A 16713-nucleotide genomic window follows, 5' to 3' on the forward strand; every position below is an offset into this window, starting at 1 on the left:
CAGGAATAATACTTACCGCCTCCATTTTTGTAGCACATGTATGGAAAGCGCCACACGTTGGCCAGATCGACACAGAAGCCGATGACGGAGAGAAGAAAGTCGATTTTCCCGCCCCACGTCTCGCGGTTGCCGCTGTTGCCCCGGTCACGACCTGCGACCTCTGACCCTGCGTCCATTGTCACCTCCATCAGTTTGCCCTGGGCCGCTGAAAATCAAAAACAAAAACAAAAACAAAACAAAAATGAATCGGCATCGATTTTCTTCTCATGAGAATAGTTGTTAAATTTTCATGGTTCACAACTACATGTAGAAATATTACGGACTCACAATGAATAAAAGGTGGAAGAAAAAAACAAACAAATAAGCGCTAAACAGAATAAGAAGGGAATTGCATTTAAACTCAGCGTTATTGAATTTGTCGTTCAAACATTATTTTCAATGCCAATACCAATTTTAAATGAACGACATGTTATAAAAATGAGAACTGATATCAGGTCTGGAAACGTATGTTGTTTTTCACTTAGAATGCATCAAGAGAAATGGCTACGGGTCAGAAGACTTACAGCATGCAACAAAAATGGGGGGGGGGGAGAAACAAATATTTAGTGAAAGAAAAAAATATTCTGAAAGGGTGAAATTCCTGAGCACATGCTTTTTTGTGTGTGTGGATCAATTGGCGTACATCCGTCTGTTCCTATCTTTCCTAATAATTAGGCCAGCATCCTTATATCAAGGAACTTAACAAAAAAGTGTGTAATGCACACCTTACTTCGAAATCTTTTGGGGAAAAAAGTAATGTTTCCTGTTAAACATTTACTACAATTTCTTTGGAGTGTCCAATTCAGTTAAAGGGGATGGCTAGTAACTGATCAGTGGGAATCAGTGGGAATGCTGGGGGATGATTGTTCCAATCCTTGTGGGATTCATTTAAGAGTACATTATATATCTATTGTTGTGTGAAAATTATTTGCTTCAGAATGGTCTCATATTCAAGTAATGAGCAGTTTAATGTTTCCAGGTTTAATAGCATGCCTGTACAGTGACGGGGCGATCGTTAACGGGCCGTTAAGAGCTACATGAATGACACGGAGGAAGCAAGGAACCCTATAGCCCCCTCCCCCTCCCCCTCCCCCCCCCCCCCCCACCCCCATGTCGGGCAATGCGCACCTGCAAAGAAGGACTTTCCCCTGAGATTTTACCCAGGTCTCCACATTCCCGCCAGTCGTCACTTTAGTTCGAATTTGTTAATGTGGGTAGGAGGACAAATTTCTCATGACTATGCAGACGATGTTACTACACCGCATTTGTGGCTGCTTTTTGGTAAAATGCAATAAAAGAACGGAGATGCACCTCTTACATTATTTTTTTTATTAAAGATATCAAAGCTGCCCTGCGTGAGATTCTTAACTCAAGCAGATCCCTAATCACTTCTCGTTAAGAAAACTAGAATGTTGCATACCCTTTGAGCACACAGTCAGATAAACACACAAACGCACATATACACTCACACATCGTCACATATTATAGGCCCTACATGTCAAGGAAATGAACATGGCAACACTGATAAGATCGGGTGCATGTCGAGAACTCACCGGGGTTTCGAGGGGGTTGTCGTTTGTTTGTTTATCTGTTTGTTTGTTTGTTTGTTTGGGGGGTTTTGTTTTGCTTTGTTTTGTTTTTTGATAAATTGAAAGGGCTACTCAGCACATTGCTCGAACCACAATGCAATTTCCATAACCATTGATAACGAATCAAGGAGTAAGAAGAGTGGAATAATAACGGCGTTTATAATTGAGGCATGTAAAACCCCGGTCACATAGCGCTTTACGGCTTAATCACGGCCAAAACACGTCAAAAAGTGGTCTCCCGTGAAGTAGACGATGTTGTTCGCGTTGATGTCGAGTTTAAGACGAGCTGCGGTCGATTTATAGACGTGACAGGACGCGGGGAAAAATCTGAACGGCGTCGGACGCGGTAAAAAGTTTTAAACTGCTCAAAATTTTATACCGCGGACAACCACGGGCGGCACACGTGGTAAAGACGTGCAACACACGTGAAACACACGTGATAATCCGTGTTCCGGCAGTGATTAAAACTTGGGGAGACGCGGTAAAGACGCCAAAGTTTAGCGGTCTGTCACGGGCAGAGCACGGTCATCTGACGCGTGTTACGCGTTGGTATCACGGGAAATAGCGTGTGTTTAGCGGCTTATCGCTGACAAATGGATTTTTCCGCGTACACGCACGTTGCTGGACGTGGTTAGCCGTGCTTAGGCAGTGCTTCAGCAGTGGAAAAGCCGCCAACGGCCATACCCCGTATAAAGCACGGCCAAACCAAAATTGACCAAAAAATTACCACTTACGACCACGTCCACCAGATTTTCATAACTTTTTGTTATACGTGGTTTGGACGTGGAGTGCTGTGTGACCGGGGCTTAAGCTGTGAACAATGGTGAACGACACATACAAAATGACCGGATGATGGTAACCCCCACGTTTCATGATGCGTGCAAAACAACGCATGCAAAGCACTGTATGCTGCGGCAAAAACAGTGTCTGATCTAGAAAACACCTAAATATGGACAACGCGTAATAACCCGTTTGTATACTGCCAAACTGCTGACAAACCTTTGGAGTGTGTAGTCAATGGTGGGTGGCGGAGTTCTCGTAACATTGATTCCCGTGCAATATTTTGTGGTTAAAAGGCACACGAAGGCAATGAATATCACGTGATTCCACTGTCGACCAATCATAATCGTAATACCAACGCACTATTCGCTAAAACTTTCTGACACTTCCCTACCTATTAGTATCGATGCCAGTCATCAGAAAAAAACAACTACCTAATGCTGTGCATTATCATAAACGCTCGACTGTCCCTAAGGAGAACGCAAGACAAAAGCTCTTTTTGCAAATCCTTATAATAAAAAAAAAATCAAATTCGTGCCCTTTTATAGACTCTGGTTGAACATATACTTTCTTACGATCACTGTCAACTAATACAAGGCAGTGTAACCTTAACTGTGTCCCGGTATACGCACATCATTCTACTTTAGACTAGCAACTCAAACTGTTACCTCTTTAATAGGACAACTTTTTGGCAACGAAAGCCATCTTTCGGGGAAAAAAAAAAATGAACCACACGAACACACTTGTTTATTTTGTCTGTTAAGTTAAAGTTTCATGTCTCTTGCTAATAATGATTACGCGTGACGACGATACACATTTGATCTTTGCTCATACATGTTGCTTGGAATGTGGGACAGCTATACACAATACGTTTCCTGACCCGAAAGCAACTTTTTCACATTGCGGGTCTCACTAATCCCTGAAATGTGGAGCAAACCTAAAGGAAGGAGATATCAGTAATGTTGGACTTGAATTCAGACGCCATTATGCGGTGTCTGCGACGGCATCAAAGAATTAGAACACTCGCAGCCCGAATTTAAGATCTAACGTTCGTTACCTTTGCCCATTCAATGAAAACAAAAAATAGAAGAGAGTTTCTAGGGAACTAGCATCAGACCCTGGATGTGTCGTATTTTGAAGTAGTAACATTATTCTGGGACACGATTACAAGAGCGGTGCGGCACGCAATAATGTAGGCTAGAAAACAAGCAGGTGAGCCTACAGAATCAGTTATTGCGCCCCAGTCTCGGAGAAACAGAAGAAAGCCTGGACGCCCGCGGCTAGCAACCCCAAACTGAATGTAGAGACGAGTACGCGAAACGCGGCGCGAAGGTAAACTGATCTGGTAAAAGGACGCCGACGCAACGTCTTATACCCCTCGGTCGCGCCCTTGCGGCTACCGTACAATTTGTGTCACGCCTTTGGTTACTGTCTTCAATCGGATGAGAGAAATCGAAGTCCTCTTTTTTTCTTCTTCTTCCTGTTTGCTAATTATCGTTTCCTTCATAAATATTCGCACCAAACCTTCAGCTATGGTCAGGAATTGACCGAAAATTGACCAGGACTCTCTTATTGATTCTTTTTTAAGACTCTTTTTTTTTTTTTCGGTCGGACTAGGGTTCTCCTGGAGGAATGCTTTGACTCGCGTGTCTGCTATAAACAAGCTTCATATAAAAACACCAATTAGTGGCTTAATATCTGACGCACATGAAGTAACTTCGCCCCACGCGGTTGGTTACATTTCAATTAGCAACTAAAAACACATCTGACCGGGACAAATGATATATTCCCAACATTTCCGAATTCGTTAATTGTGTGCAACATGCAAAGTGAAAACTGAAGTAATAAAACACCGCATAATTGACTTATAGCAATTAACAAAAGCGTATACTAGTTAGTAGTACATGTACTACATTTTTTACATATGGAATGCCGAGTAAGCCTCACTGTCATAAGTTTACAAAATCAATGTTTCTTGTAATCCAATTAGTACATCAATTTAATGTACATCATGCATTTATTACATGCATGTATTTATAATAATATATTACACTCTATTCACAGTGGCGGATCCAGGGAGGACCACAACCGGCGCACGCCCCCCCCCTTTATTTTTTGTTGAAACAAAAGAAATAAAAAGAAAAAAATGGGGGGGGGGGGGTGCGTGCGCCCCCCTTTAATTTTGTAAACGCGCCCCCTCTTTACGGAATTCCTGGATCCGCCCCTGATTCATACAAGTTTAGAACAATACAATGTTGGAGCATTGGTAGTGACAGAATCTATTCCACTGTAGCTTTTTGCTTTCAGTCTTTCAGAAGCGATCTCTATGACGGAGATACTTTAATTCAGAATGCCAGCTACCTTTATTAATCTCTTCCATAAAATAACTGGAAAGAGCTTCTCTTTTATTGAAACATAAAATAATGATGGAAAAAACGCCCAAACTAAGTGACACACAGCATTCTCTGTGTTTAGAAATAGATAAGGCTGAAATCGTGAAACAAAACTAAAGGTTTCATTAAACCAAAGTTACTGCATAGCCAGTACCTGTGTATATCGATCACCAACCAAGCCAGCAGGAAACTCATTAAATCGGGCAATGCCAGTAACTGCTTCTTCGAAACCTGTGCTCTCATTACTGCAGTCCCCATGGAAAGTGTTAACGCGAATAACAGCGCAGTGCAAATCGTCAATTAGATACAGATTATGTAAATTCGATACTCCATAATCACCTCCCGGCACCCTGTCCAGTGAATTCCATCATCCTAATTTTGCTTCGTGCTTGTTAATCATGACTCCGTCGTATGGTCTATGGAATCTGATCAAGTGTTAAAATGCGCAGTGCCGCATGGACAATGATTATAAACCTATCTCAAGCGCTATTAAAGTTGATTTAGTTTGCCTTATGATTATAATAATACACAGTGGCGATGTGTCTGACAGACTTTGTTCTACTTGTTGATCTCTGCTCATTTCATTTTTACCGACTTTCGAGTGAAACTATTATACATGTTGCCTAATCATCTCCACTATATTTTAACACTGAGAAGCATTTATCGATTTGTCTTGTCAATTATCGAGGAGGGAATCGTCAGAGAATATTACGTAACACTAATTAGTGTCTATTAAATTGGAAGGGAATCAAAAGATGGTTAGGAATAAAACCAATAACAAGGAACGGGGCGCTGACCTGCGCAAGTTGAAATAAACTTCCGGTGAAGCAATCCCCAAGTATGGTTGATATAAAGTAGGTAAGGTTTTGTTTTGTTTTGTTTTGTTTTGTTTTGTTTTGTTTTGTTTTGTTTTGCTTTGTTGTTGTTTATTTTGTTTGTTTAATTTCATAATGAGCAACATGTGAGAAACAGAAGACGCCTAGTACATCAGAAATATGCATGCTTCCACAAGATTTCTTTTTTAGACATGAAATTCTCTTATTCTAGTCTGATGTGCTCAGTTACCAGATGCAAAAGAGATGAAATATACTGTATTGTATTTTCCTAATGAAGTGTTGGTGATGTGTTTTGCACTCCAATTTCAGCTACACTTTAGTAAGCACAGTAGAGTCAAACAAAAACGTCATTTGATTGAATGATGAATTAACAGTTTTGCGCGTTTTCATATAACGGGGATATCCGTCACACAGTTTTGCAGTCAAAGTTAGTGATGTTAGTCTTCTCACCAGTTTTCCTTTGAGTTGCAAAGATATTTGCACAAAATTCTATACTTTCGAATGAATTCAAAGAGAAAAAGCAGGTACTTTACCTCAAAGCATTCCAGAGTTGTAATGACTTGGCAGAGACAATAACCATGTTCTCAAAAGAAGAGGATCGAAAGATTTTATCTTTTAGTATTGCATAGTAAACCGATAAGGGGAGTTGGAGGCCTTGCCATTAATGCCTTATTTCCTTTGAAAATGCGACTCTGGCTAATGCCATGGAGTTCGAGTGAAGCTTAAATATATTTCACACATTTCTTACAATTTGGTGATCTTAGATGTAATTTTCAGTGCTCAATTATTCTAACTTTTATCATATCTTTTTTACGCATACTTTTTGTTTCTATGTTCCTTTGATTTGTAATTCCATGAGCACCTCTTATCCCTATATCTCTTTGGTGATGCCGGTGATATCCTGAATTTTTGCAGTTGTTCGATTCTGACATAGATATTAATAGATATTTCGAAAATATATCATATCACAGTGGTAGGAGAACCGTATACTCAATGCTTTATAGGGTACTCCGAAGTAAAAGATATGACTTGAAATAAAGGCGCAAAGCCTGCGACTGAATAGTGACACAGAAAAGAACAACAAGTTGGTGTGAAAACTTCGGTGAGAAAGTGACGCCTGGCAATTAAAGTAAAATTTCTGCAGAGGTGCGGACATTTCGTCTCCTGAAGATATGAAAAGACCGCCACCGTAAGTATCACTATGATCTCATATCCATATATATATATATATATATATATATATAGTATTATATAGTATATTCTGACAACAAAGAGGGTCTTTAAAGATCAGTGAAGTAGAGGACTGGTTGAATCATTCAAGCTTTGCTATAGGCACGGAACAAACAGTCCCGCCGTTTACGCGTGGACCGCACATTGACGTGATTTGAATACCCCATACAACATCACGCAAAGTTTAAAAACTTTCGGAAATCAGAGCCGGGCTTGCATTTTCATGTTGAAGATCTGAGACAGTGTCAGACTATGGAAGGCAATGAAGTGATCATATTTCAAGTGTTATCACGATGCGAGCTATAGTAGTAAACACGATCCACGATTATGAGATACGGCGATTGTGGAGAAGTATGCATTGTTCGTGTACAAATTGGTGCTTAAAGAGTTAGGTATCCTTTGAATTGAAACTTTCAATTTGACTTCTAATGAACACTCTTACATAAAAGACATGGAACAACAGAAAAAAACCCAAAGAAGAACTTTTAACTACTGACATTGGTGTCATTTGTAAAAGGAAACAGATGTTATTAGTAAGTCTCAGTGTGCCATTTAATATATTTATTTTGTTATAATGAATATGTTTCGTTTTGTAAAAGTTATGAAATTCCATTATAGACTCTTATGGACTGCTTATTTTTCCTGCAATAAAATTAAGCAGAGCCTGCATAAAGGAAGCCAATGATTTCCAAAATGAAAAGGAAATACAATAACAATGTCGTCTGGTTTGGGGTTAATGTTTTTTTTTCCTTTTTTTTGTTTATTTGTTTATTTGTTTGTTAGTTAGTTTGTTTGTTTTGTTTCTTTGCTTGTTTTGAAGCAGGTATCCAGAAACTAATCATTCGACGCATCTCAGCTTTCTAAATTCAAAAGTGCCCATCTCTTCCTCCAGACAAAAGAATGCAAATATGTTACAGGGTTTATCCATTTCTGCAAGTACTCACTGGTACTCGTATCGCAAAACAAACACTGATATTGCAATAATGTCTACCTGAGGCCAGAAAAAAGGGGGGTGGATCGGCACACTATAATTATAACAGGACCCTCTTCAAGAATGTCCAAGATTGAAAGAAACAAGATTTATTTTCTGGCAAGTAATTGATATTTCAATGTCGATATCCCCAAGGTAAAGATATGTTCATATAGTGCAAAGTAAATAACGAAGATAAGAATATCAGAACCAACTGGAAACAACGGCACGGTGCCTCAATAACGTGCCGACGTTTTTTTTTTTTTTTTTTTTTTTTTTTTTTTGTTTTGTGCTGGACTGAAACTTTAAGAGCAAACTCTTGGTGAAGGCGTTGATCCACCGTCGTTTAGGCGAGCCTGTGTCTTCTGCCGCGGCTCTACGACTCCCTATTAAGCAGGTATGGCACGCCGCTACTGAACAAATTTACTTTCTCGCCAATGTCATTCACTCCACTGCCTGCCCGCGTAACTGGCAGACATGACGGGGGAGCTGTCTTGTAAGAGTCCGCTGTTCTCTCGTCGGTTCAATATCCAGCGAAATGTGGCCGCGTGTCAGGTGAACACGTGTCCCTGACAATGGCGCACATTTCCCAATACTCTCCCAGTCCCCCCCCCCTTTTTTTTTTTTTGATCCTGTCATTTTTCTCTGGCCGCCGACCGATATTTGTCGAGGAGCTGCGCTCATTTCCTCGCCCGTGATGGCCGAGAATCGATATCAATATGATATCGTGTAAGTGATACGCGATAATGTTGATAAATGCAAGATTTTTTTCTCTCTCTCTCTTGGCAAAGTAAGTCCATCTCGTATGATCGGAGAGGACGGTAATCAATTCTTCACAAGGTTGTGTCTTCAAATTCGAACACGCTGATCAGAATAATTAGTGCCATTCTGAAAAAGGGGGAAAGGAATCCTTGTCCTGACTCGATAAACAATGTCTCAAAATTTGATTAAAAAAAACAAAAACAAAAACAAATTCTAGATTGGGTGTTGTGCATAATGATGGCCGTAAAATGTACTTTACATATTGACGGGCCCTTTCTGTATGTGTTAAACAGTTGTTTCATGACTTTCAGTGAGGTGCTCCAATCATGTTTACAAGCATGATCTTTACCATATGTCCAGACCATTCCATAATAAAAACATTCTGTAATTTCCCTCCGTATGTGTATCTATACTTGGAGTTATCTAGTCTGGTAGCTCTAATTTGGCGCGATGCGAAAATGTCCCGCGCATGAAGTTGCTGCTATTCATGCACAGTCGCAGAGGTGTTTTCAAAAATAAACAAAACAACTACGTTATACAACTTTGAAAGAAAACTATTCTTTATATGAGAGTATGCTAAACTGCATGAATGCCACTGACTACTAATCTCTGTAGTTGGTTGTCATCACTAAGAGGAAATGTGTCGGTCGAGAGGGAAATATTAAATTGTTTTTAACGATAACAGCAACAAGAAAGATAATTAAAGTATCTACGATATCAGCCTTTCATATCGATCAACTTGGGCATGAACCCACTCAACGTTCATCTCCTGCGCAACCCATTCCGGCGCGCGGTCCGCGCGATGTTCTCGATTTTTTTGTTCACCTAGTTTTCTGGCGCGCTGCACGGCAGGGCAACGCTAGGGTCTAGCTCACGGCTATTCGGTGCATTTATCGATCTCGCGCGGGACCAACAAGTGATTATTCTGCACCGGGCCATGTATTACCATCTATTGAGCAGACGCCATCTTGTCAGAGGGCAACAAATCGAGGAGGAAAGCTAGAGGGAGAGACAGAGGGTGGGAGAGGGAGAGAGAGAGAGAGAGAGAGGACAGGAGGATTGAAGGAGGAAGACGGGCTCCACCCAAGTTTCGCCGTTTGGGATTTCTGCTATATCACCACATGCCCGTGCGGTTGAATGACGCAAAAAGACATGAAATTCGTGAATGCTGGAGCAAAGAAAAAAAAATAGTACATTGACTGTCGACGGTTTGCCCACGCTTTTCAATTCATTTTCCAGTCTACAGCAGACGCCGTATTGACGTTTACCGAAATCAAGGTTGGTTAGAGGAATGAGTACGAAAAGAAGTGCCACGATTTCTGTTTGTCGCAAAGGACTGGTGATTTAAACAACTATTGCCAGAAGAGCCGCCTTTATAATCTGCCAATGAGATATGTTATTTGGGCTCACCAACTCTTACCATGGGAAATTTGATAGTGTTTAGTCGCAAACGTCATAATTACATATTCCTTTTATATGCCTTGTCTGATTAAAACTGCTTCAGATTCAACAGGATCGATAGGTCGGGTCCACCCAAACTTCGGAAAAAAAAAAAAAAAAACTTTATAGAACTGTGACAAAATTGTAAGAAGTCGTCAAATAAATTTCGTTACCAAATAGATAATATTCGGCAAACCCAAAAATTTAGATGATTTGAGAGAGTATGACGAAAAAAAACCACAAAAATGCAAAAGAGAAAATGACGTTTTTAAAAGCTTTGTCGAAAATATGATGCAATGTAAAGAATAAAAATAGGATTAGGTATTTTGCATAAAAGGGGTCTGTACTCGAAAAACAGCAACTAAAATGTTAATAATGACAATATGGAAAATTTACATCGCGCTTACGATAAACAGGTTTCGAAGCGCTTTACAATTATCAAAAGAGAACAAACATATAAATCAACTAGAAATACGAATACTAGTAATCCATAATACATAATCATCAGTTCTGTTTTTAAAATAAATGCTCTCACAAAGGAGTTGTTGAAGTCATACCTCTATTTGATCATGATCAATCTATCTATTCATCTTACATTTGAATTTGAATTCAAGCTGAAAATCACGTGCCGTGCTCATTATGACGTGGAATTGCGTCACAATGTTTGTTTCAAAGAAGCTTGTTTTCATCATCCCACAATGTTTGTTTGAGAAATCCTTACCATGTTTCTCCCTATATCATTTACAACATGGTGATATGGCCTCTGATAAAATGATTGGCTGAGAGCTATCACGTGAACAGTCCTAAATGCCCAAATTTACTTTTTTGACCGTTACTCTACACTCCTCATACCTTTGTAATAAAAATGCATTGCAATTTATTGTTTGTGTGTGCAGTTCACTTTTATAGCTTGGAGATGTAGCTGATGGCCTGGAAATTTGCAGCGGAATTTGAAGCAACGTTACCATTTTATAAAACAAATAATGCACATTACTTGGACGGACGTTTGTTAAATTATTCAGCCTCCGTAACTTTTGAATAGTCTACTTCGCCTCGTGTGGTTTTGATTGTTCAAAAATAACTGCAGGATTAGTGATTCATACCAACGCCAAGTGTAATGTGTTTTATCTTTATGATATAGTAAGTGGACTTATTTTCTTATTGATTCAGCTCTATTCATACAGGACTATACAACTCATAATCTTTTCTTCATTTCATCGTTTTGCCACCTTATTCCCTCTTATTTTAAAGTAAGAATAAAAGAAGAGCCTGAGCAAGAAAACAAACAAACAAACAAACTTTACTATTTCGAGACCCTCGGGAGTTAAGACACAGGTAGGTTTGATTTGAATTCACGCCTCTTCGCCTTCAGATACTTCTTAAATATTCCCCAAGAACTAAACTGATTTGTTTCTGAATCTTAGGATCACGAAATCTCCAGTTAGCTACTTTTCATTAACTTGCCATCGCCTTATGAAAGGTCACTCATGACTAATCGGCGTCAGAATCAGTTCCTTTGATATAACAGATAGATTACATCGATTCATTTCTTGTCAACATTCTTTAGGAAACAGTTTATATTCGCAGCATCCATGTTTAATGAAATGTATTCATGAGTATCCCCCGCAAGATTATTTAAAACATTCTCTCAGGATTTTATTCATTCATTTTACATTTCAAACATTTTAACATCTGCCTGGATATGAGGAGAAGGTTATCATGTATCAGTGAGTCTCTACGGATGCAAGAAATAAACCATCATTGCTTGTTTGTCAGCTTTGAATTCCACTCAAAAGGATACACTGGAGTCACTGCCTCCTGCCGTGGGCCACTATTAGTGAAAAGAGCGCCAAACGAAATGTGGGTTCCCGGATGTGATAAAACTACAGATAGTACTCCGTGGCCCTCCCGTGAACTCCGCTCAGGAAAAATTCAAATTAGCTTCCGGTGGAAATTGACACCTTCGCAATGAGAGGCGGATGTCAAGGGGGAAAGCGATTGATACTATCATCCTTGGCCAGTATATGGCTGTTAACAGCCAACGATCAATTTTTTGCGCCATTCTGCAATAACGTGATTCCCTGTTCAAGACGAAGAAATGGAAATCAGATACCAACGATGAGGACCAGGTTTGCCAAATATTCTGATTGCTTGTCTTCTCCCCCCCCCCCCCCATGTGTTTGTTTTGCTTTGTCTGTATAGCGGAGGCTTGCAACTTCTGTTTTTGTTTTTGTGTTTTTTGCTCGTACCTGCTTTTCGTGTGATAAACGTGTGTCGGTGTGTGCTGTGTGGTCGGCTGAGGGGGGGGGGGAGGCTATGAGCTATTTTCACAATAAGCCATAAATAAATACATTCTTTATAATGATGTATTATGATTTTCTGTTTGTATTTTACGTCGATATGCCAAATGAATGAATGAATGAATGAATGAATGAATGAATGAATAAATGAGTAAATAAATAAATAAATGAATAAATAAATAAATAAATGAATAAATAAATAAATAAATAAATAAATAAATAAATAAATAATACTAATGATAACAATACTTTCCCATTGGGAGTCGTTTCCTGGAATGATGTGGGATCCTCGGAAAGATCTTTTATTTGGAGAGGGTGGGGCAACTCCCTCTATATATAGCATTCACGGGTAACTGCGTCATGCGTTTTTCATCGATACATCAACAATTGGGTCAACGACCGAATCTGGTGGTCAGTATCAGATCATTACCTCCCCTATTTTTGAGCAGCTATAGAGAGCAGCGAAAAGAAAAAAAAAAAACGAAGAAGAGGATTCTCGCCCCGCAGCCAACGAATCTTCTCCCTGCTGAGCGAATTGAGGCCAATTTTTGGGAGGAGAGCTACCCGGTGAGTCGCCCCAGGAGTGTCTACACCCACCAGGGACAGCCCCCCCCCCCAAAAAAAAAAAAGGCGATCCCCTTATAAAGACTACTGATGTTATCATGCAGTGATACACAAGAGATTATTCACATCTCCCGCAGACGTGATGGGAACCAGTTCGGGGAAAAACATTGACTTTGTCTTCTGATACTTTAAACCAACATATCTTTGAGTTTCTACAAATACTAAAAATAGTTCATACATCCTCAAAAATTCATGATGGTTGCCAAAGATAGAACAGACAGCTTTGATAGATAGAAGAAACATACAATATCATACAAAACGAAAGGAAAGCAAACCTAATTTGGTGAAATAATTCAGCAAAAATAAAAATGATGTGTTTAAAATCGAGAGAGGCCATCTGCCTTCTATCACTGACGTTAAGAAGCACCAGACAAGCCGCCATAATCATAACATGTAGCGGATGTGATGTGTCTGTGGTATCTTTTAGAAATTACCTCCATTAACAGAGCTCGATAGGTATTGCGGCAAAACATGCAACCATTATTGTTTCTCTGATCACCATGTAATTATGAAATGCATCTTTTTTTTCCCCTCCAACTTCGCCTATACATGAACTTCTGGTTCCGGTTGGTATCGTCAAGGCTGCAAATGTATAGAAAGTAAATGTATTCGTAAATAGCTTAATAGATCGACATATCGACAGATTATCATAAAGAATCTATTTAAGCATTTTAGATTATATTATCAACATTCAAAATCAAATGTGAGATTGTTGTTTAGATCCCCGGAAAACGTTAATCAAGAAATAGTAGTTTACGCTTCGACGCACTACACACAGTCATGTAAGACATGGTTACCTATTCCTGTTTTCTACACTGAGAATGAGTAAGAGAGTTTAATGCCTATTGCTGATGCATCTGTTGGATACAGGCTTGTTGGTAAAATCAAGGAGGTATATCTACCTCTTTGGTAAAACATCGAACTCCTTTTAGGTTAACTTTAATAAGTGGAATAAAAGTTGAACAAGCGAAACGGAGTAACTTTCTTTGACATTGGGCATAAAGTAACAAGTTATCCTTCGTTTGCGTTTTACAGTGATAGCGACTTGCTTTCGCGACCATAATAGGGTTGTTAAGTTTCCACCGTGGACAGCTAGATGTATCATACAAAGCAGATGACGTAATGATGTCATCATCTCAAAGACTTCCTGTTGACCTTCAGACAAAATTTTCACAGAATTCCTTTTCAGAAATGAAGTCACAACAAAGAGAGTGGATGGTATCCCTGCTGTAAAGAACACAGTGTCCCATAGTGTACAGTGTGAGAAACACAGTGTGAACACAGTGTGAAATCGCTTCACACTGTTTTAACGTTGTAACAGTGTGCACACATTGTGAATCATCAGTTCACAGTGTGACACAGAACATTACCACGTGAACACCCTGTGAAAACCAAACCACAGTGTGAAATCATCTCCACACTGTTAAATTCGAGCGTTTTCACATAGTCGACCATGTGAACACACTGTGAACACGCTGTGGGACACTGTGTTCTTTCCAGTAGGGATTCTTTTACTTTCATTGTACAATTATTGTGATAACTTTGCCAAAATAACCTTTTATGGAGTCTTATAGCTGATAATTAACTAAAAGAAAATGCGATTATATATATACATTGTATAAATATATATATATATATACATATATACACATATTTGGAAAAAAACACACGTGTGAGAGCTGTTAAACGACGATTTGATTTTTTTTTTATAATGTGGTTGTGGCAATTATTAGGTCTATTAACTGTTATTTATCTATATATCTATAGGCCCCTATATTTGTTTATTCGGACTTCTTTGAATTAATCGTTTCATAACGACAAGTGACATATTCATATTCTACGATTTTCTCATTTTATGTCGATGTTTATTGAATGTCTGCCGTTTTGTTTATTTGAATTCAGTCCATTGATCAACGTCAGCTCTAAAATATAGGTAGGACCTTGAGTCCCTTTGAAGGCAAAAGTTCTCAGAAGGGCTCAAAATTCATTCCCACCATCTGAAATTTGCTTTTGATATCACGAAATTGTCTAGCAGGAAACTTGTGTGGCTGGCGCGATTCAGGATAATGAGTTTGTTTTGGCGTATCTTGAGATCAAAAGTGTAAAATATCTTAAACATTGTTAAATGGGAGTATCCGACTTGCAGAGTATTTCTGAAGAGACGTCCCCGTTATGTAACGGGTAGGTATGCATAGAGTAACACTTATAGGCTGCATGCGATTCACTCTCGGGGGAAGATCGATCGATACTGCTATGGCCCGATAGGTCGATAATCGATATTCGATTGTGAAACATTTCGTAGCAGCCACCGGATATGTTCTCAGATTACAATACACTCGACATGAATTTTTGGCGACTACATATTTCGCGTTATTGTCCTTACCCGAGTGAAGTCGTGTTTTCACATCGTTATTTCACATATTTTTAATGCCTATATATGTGACCATTTTAGAGCAAAAAAAAACCCCGACGGTTTCTGCAGGCATATGTAGGCGGAAACTATGTTTTACCTTTAACTCTATAAGGGGCTCACTTGGCATGTGCCTGTGTCTGTGTGAGTGTTATTCATGCCTTCCGTTGGCATGTGCAAGTCGTTGAGAGTTGCTCTCACGACAAACGCAATGACATCAACGGGATCCTGGCTGTCACATTGATTACGACCGGCGGAGGTTTCTGATGTGGACGATTAGTTCCAGTTACTCTGATGGAGACCGAAGTTGGCGAGTCTGCATTGTGGGCTCATACAGAGTTCAAGCATCAGCTAAGTGATGCAGACAAAACTTGAAAGATTCCAGATGAATAGGGGGGCAGGGAAAGGATCACATCTGATGACATTCGATTTATAACGCCCAGCCGGTATTATGGTTGGATAAAATGTGATCAAGGAAATATTTACAAAAATCTAGCTGGCTCTGTAGAACGATTAGTATCAGATGGTTACACCAATAGAAACTCTACGAATAATGCAGGTTATAGAAGGGCGAACAACAAATTGTAAAAAAATGATTACTTAGACGGACTTTGGAAGTTATTGCATGGACAAAGTTATAGATACTGAAGTTAAATAAGTCCTATAGGCTGTATTATAGCCTAAGTAATTTTCACATTGATAATGTTATTATGAATTCGGACAGGACTGACAACAGACCGAAGGAGAGCCGTATGGCGATGATCGCAGAACACGGCCTCTAAACTTAGCTCTATTAAAATTCATTAGAATACTTTTCAATACAAGTATCATTCTTTTGCATATTGAGACGTGAATTGTAAATCTAGATCTCGATGAATACTCAGTTGCACCAAGTAATGCGTCAGGGCGATATTTCATATCATTTAAAAAGGTGTTAAATTGGCGTATTTGGTATGCGAGTACAAGATTGGTACGTGGTCATCAATGTTTCTCCTTGAAATATTAACTGATGCTGGTTTCCAACAGTTCGGCATTAAGACATATAATAATAATAAAAGGATGGTACAGTTTCGGTTGAGATGGGGCTTCAGATAATGAGAAACCTCTTATGAAATGTGAAAGAGCATAAAGAGGAATTCATCTATAGGTTCATTTATTTGATGAGAATTGGTTTTGGAATGGCTGAGATATCCAAAACAAAGCGATCTCATTGATAAAAGGTGTGACCCCTCCCCCCCCCCCCTTTTTTATTGGGATCGCTTTGTTTTACTTTTTTTCGTATACCTCATGCCATTTCAAAACCAATTTCAAAGCCAGTCCTCCTAGAATTGTATGCGCTT

The 16713-nt window shown here is 39.3% G+C and overlaps 1 protein-coding gene across 1 annotated transcript in view; it reads right to left on the reverse strand.

Moving 5' to 3' along the window:
• The window catches only part of LOC139712134 (sodium-dependent dopamine transporter-like), a 44707-nt gene that overhangs the window by 22466 nt on the left and 5528 nt on the right, over positions 1-16713 (reverse strand). The window contains exon 3 of the mRNA XM_071623971.1: positions 17-205. Coding sequence (XP_071480072.1) covers positions 17-205 — 189 coding nt within the window. The remainder of the gene's footprint in view (positions 1-16; positions 206-16713) is intronic.

The sequence above is a fragment of the Diadema antillarum genome, unplaced genomic scaffold (genome assembly GCF_040938485.1).
Source record: "Diadema antillarum isolate AM-2024a unplaced genomic scaffold, OU_Dant_1.0 scf00000040, whole genome shotgun sequence".
Classification (NCBI taxonomy): Eukaryota; Metazoa; Echinodermata; class Echinoidea; order Diadematoida; family Diadematidae; genus Diadema; species Diadema antillarum.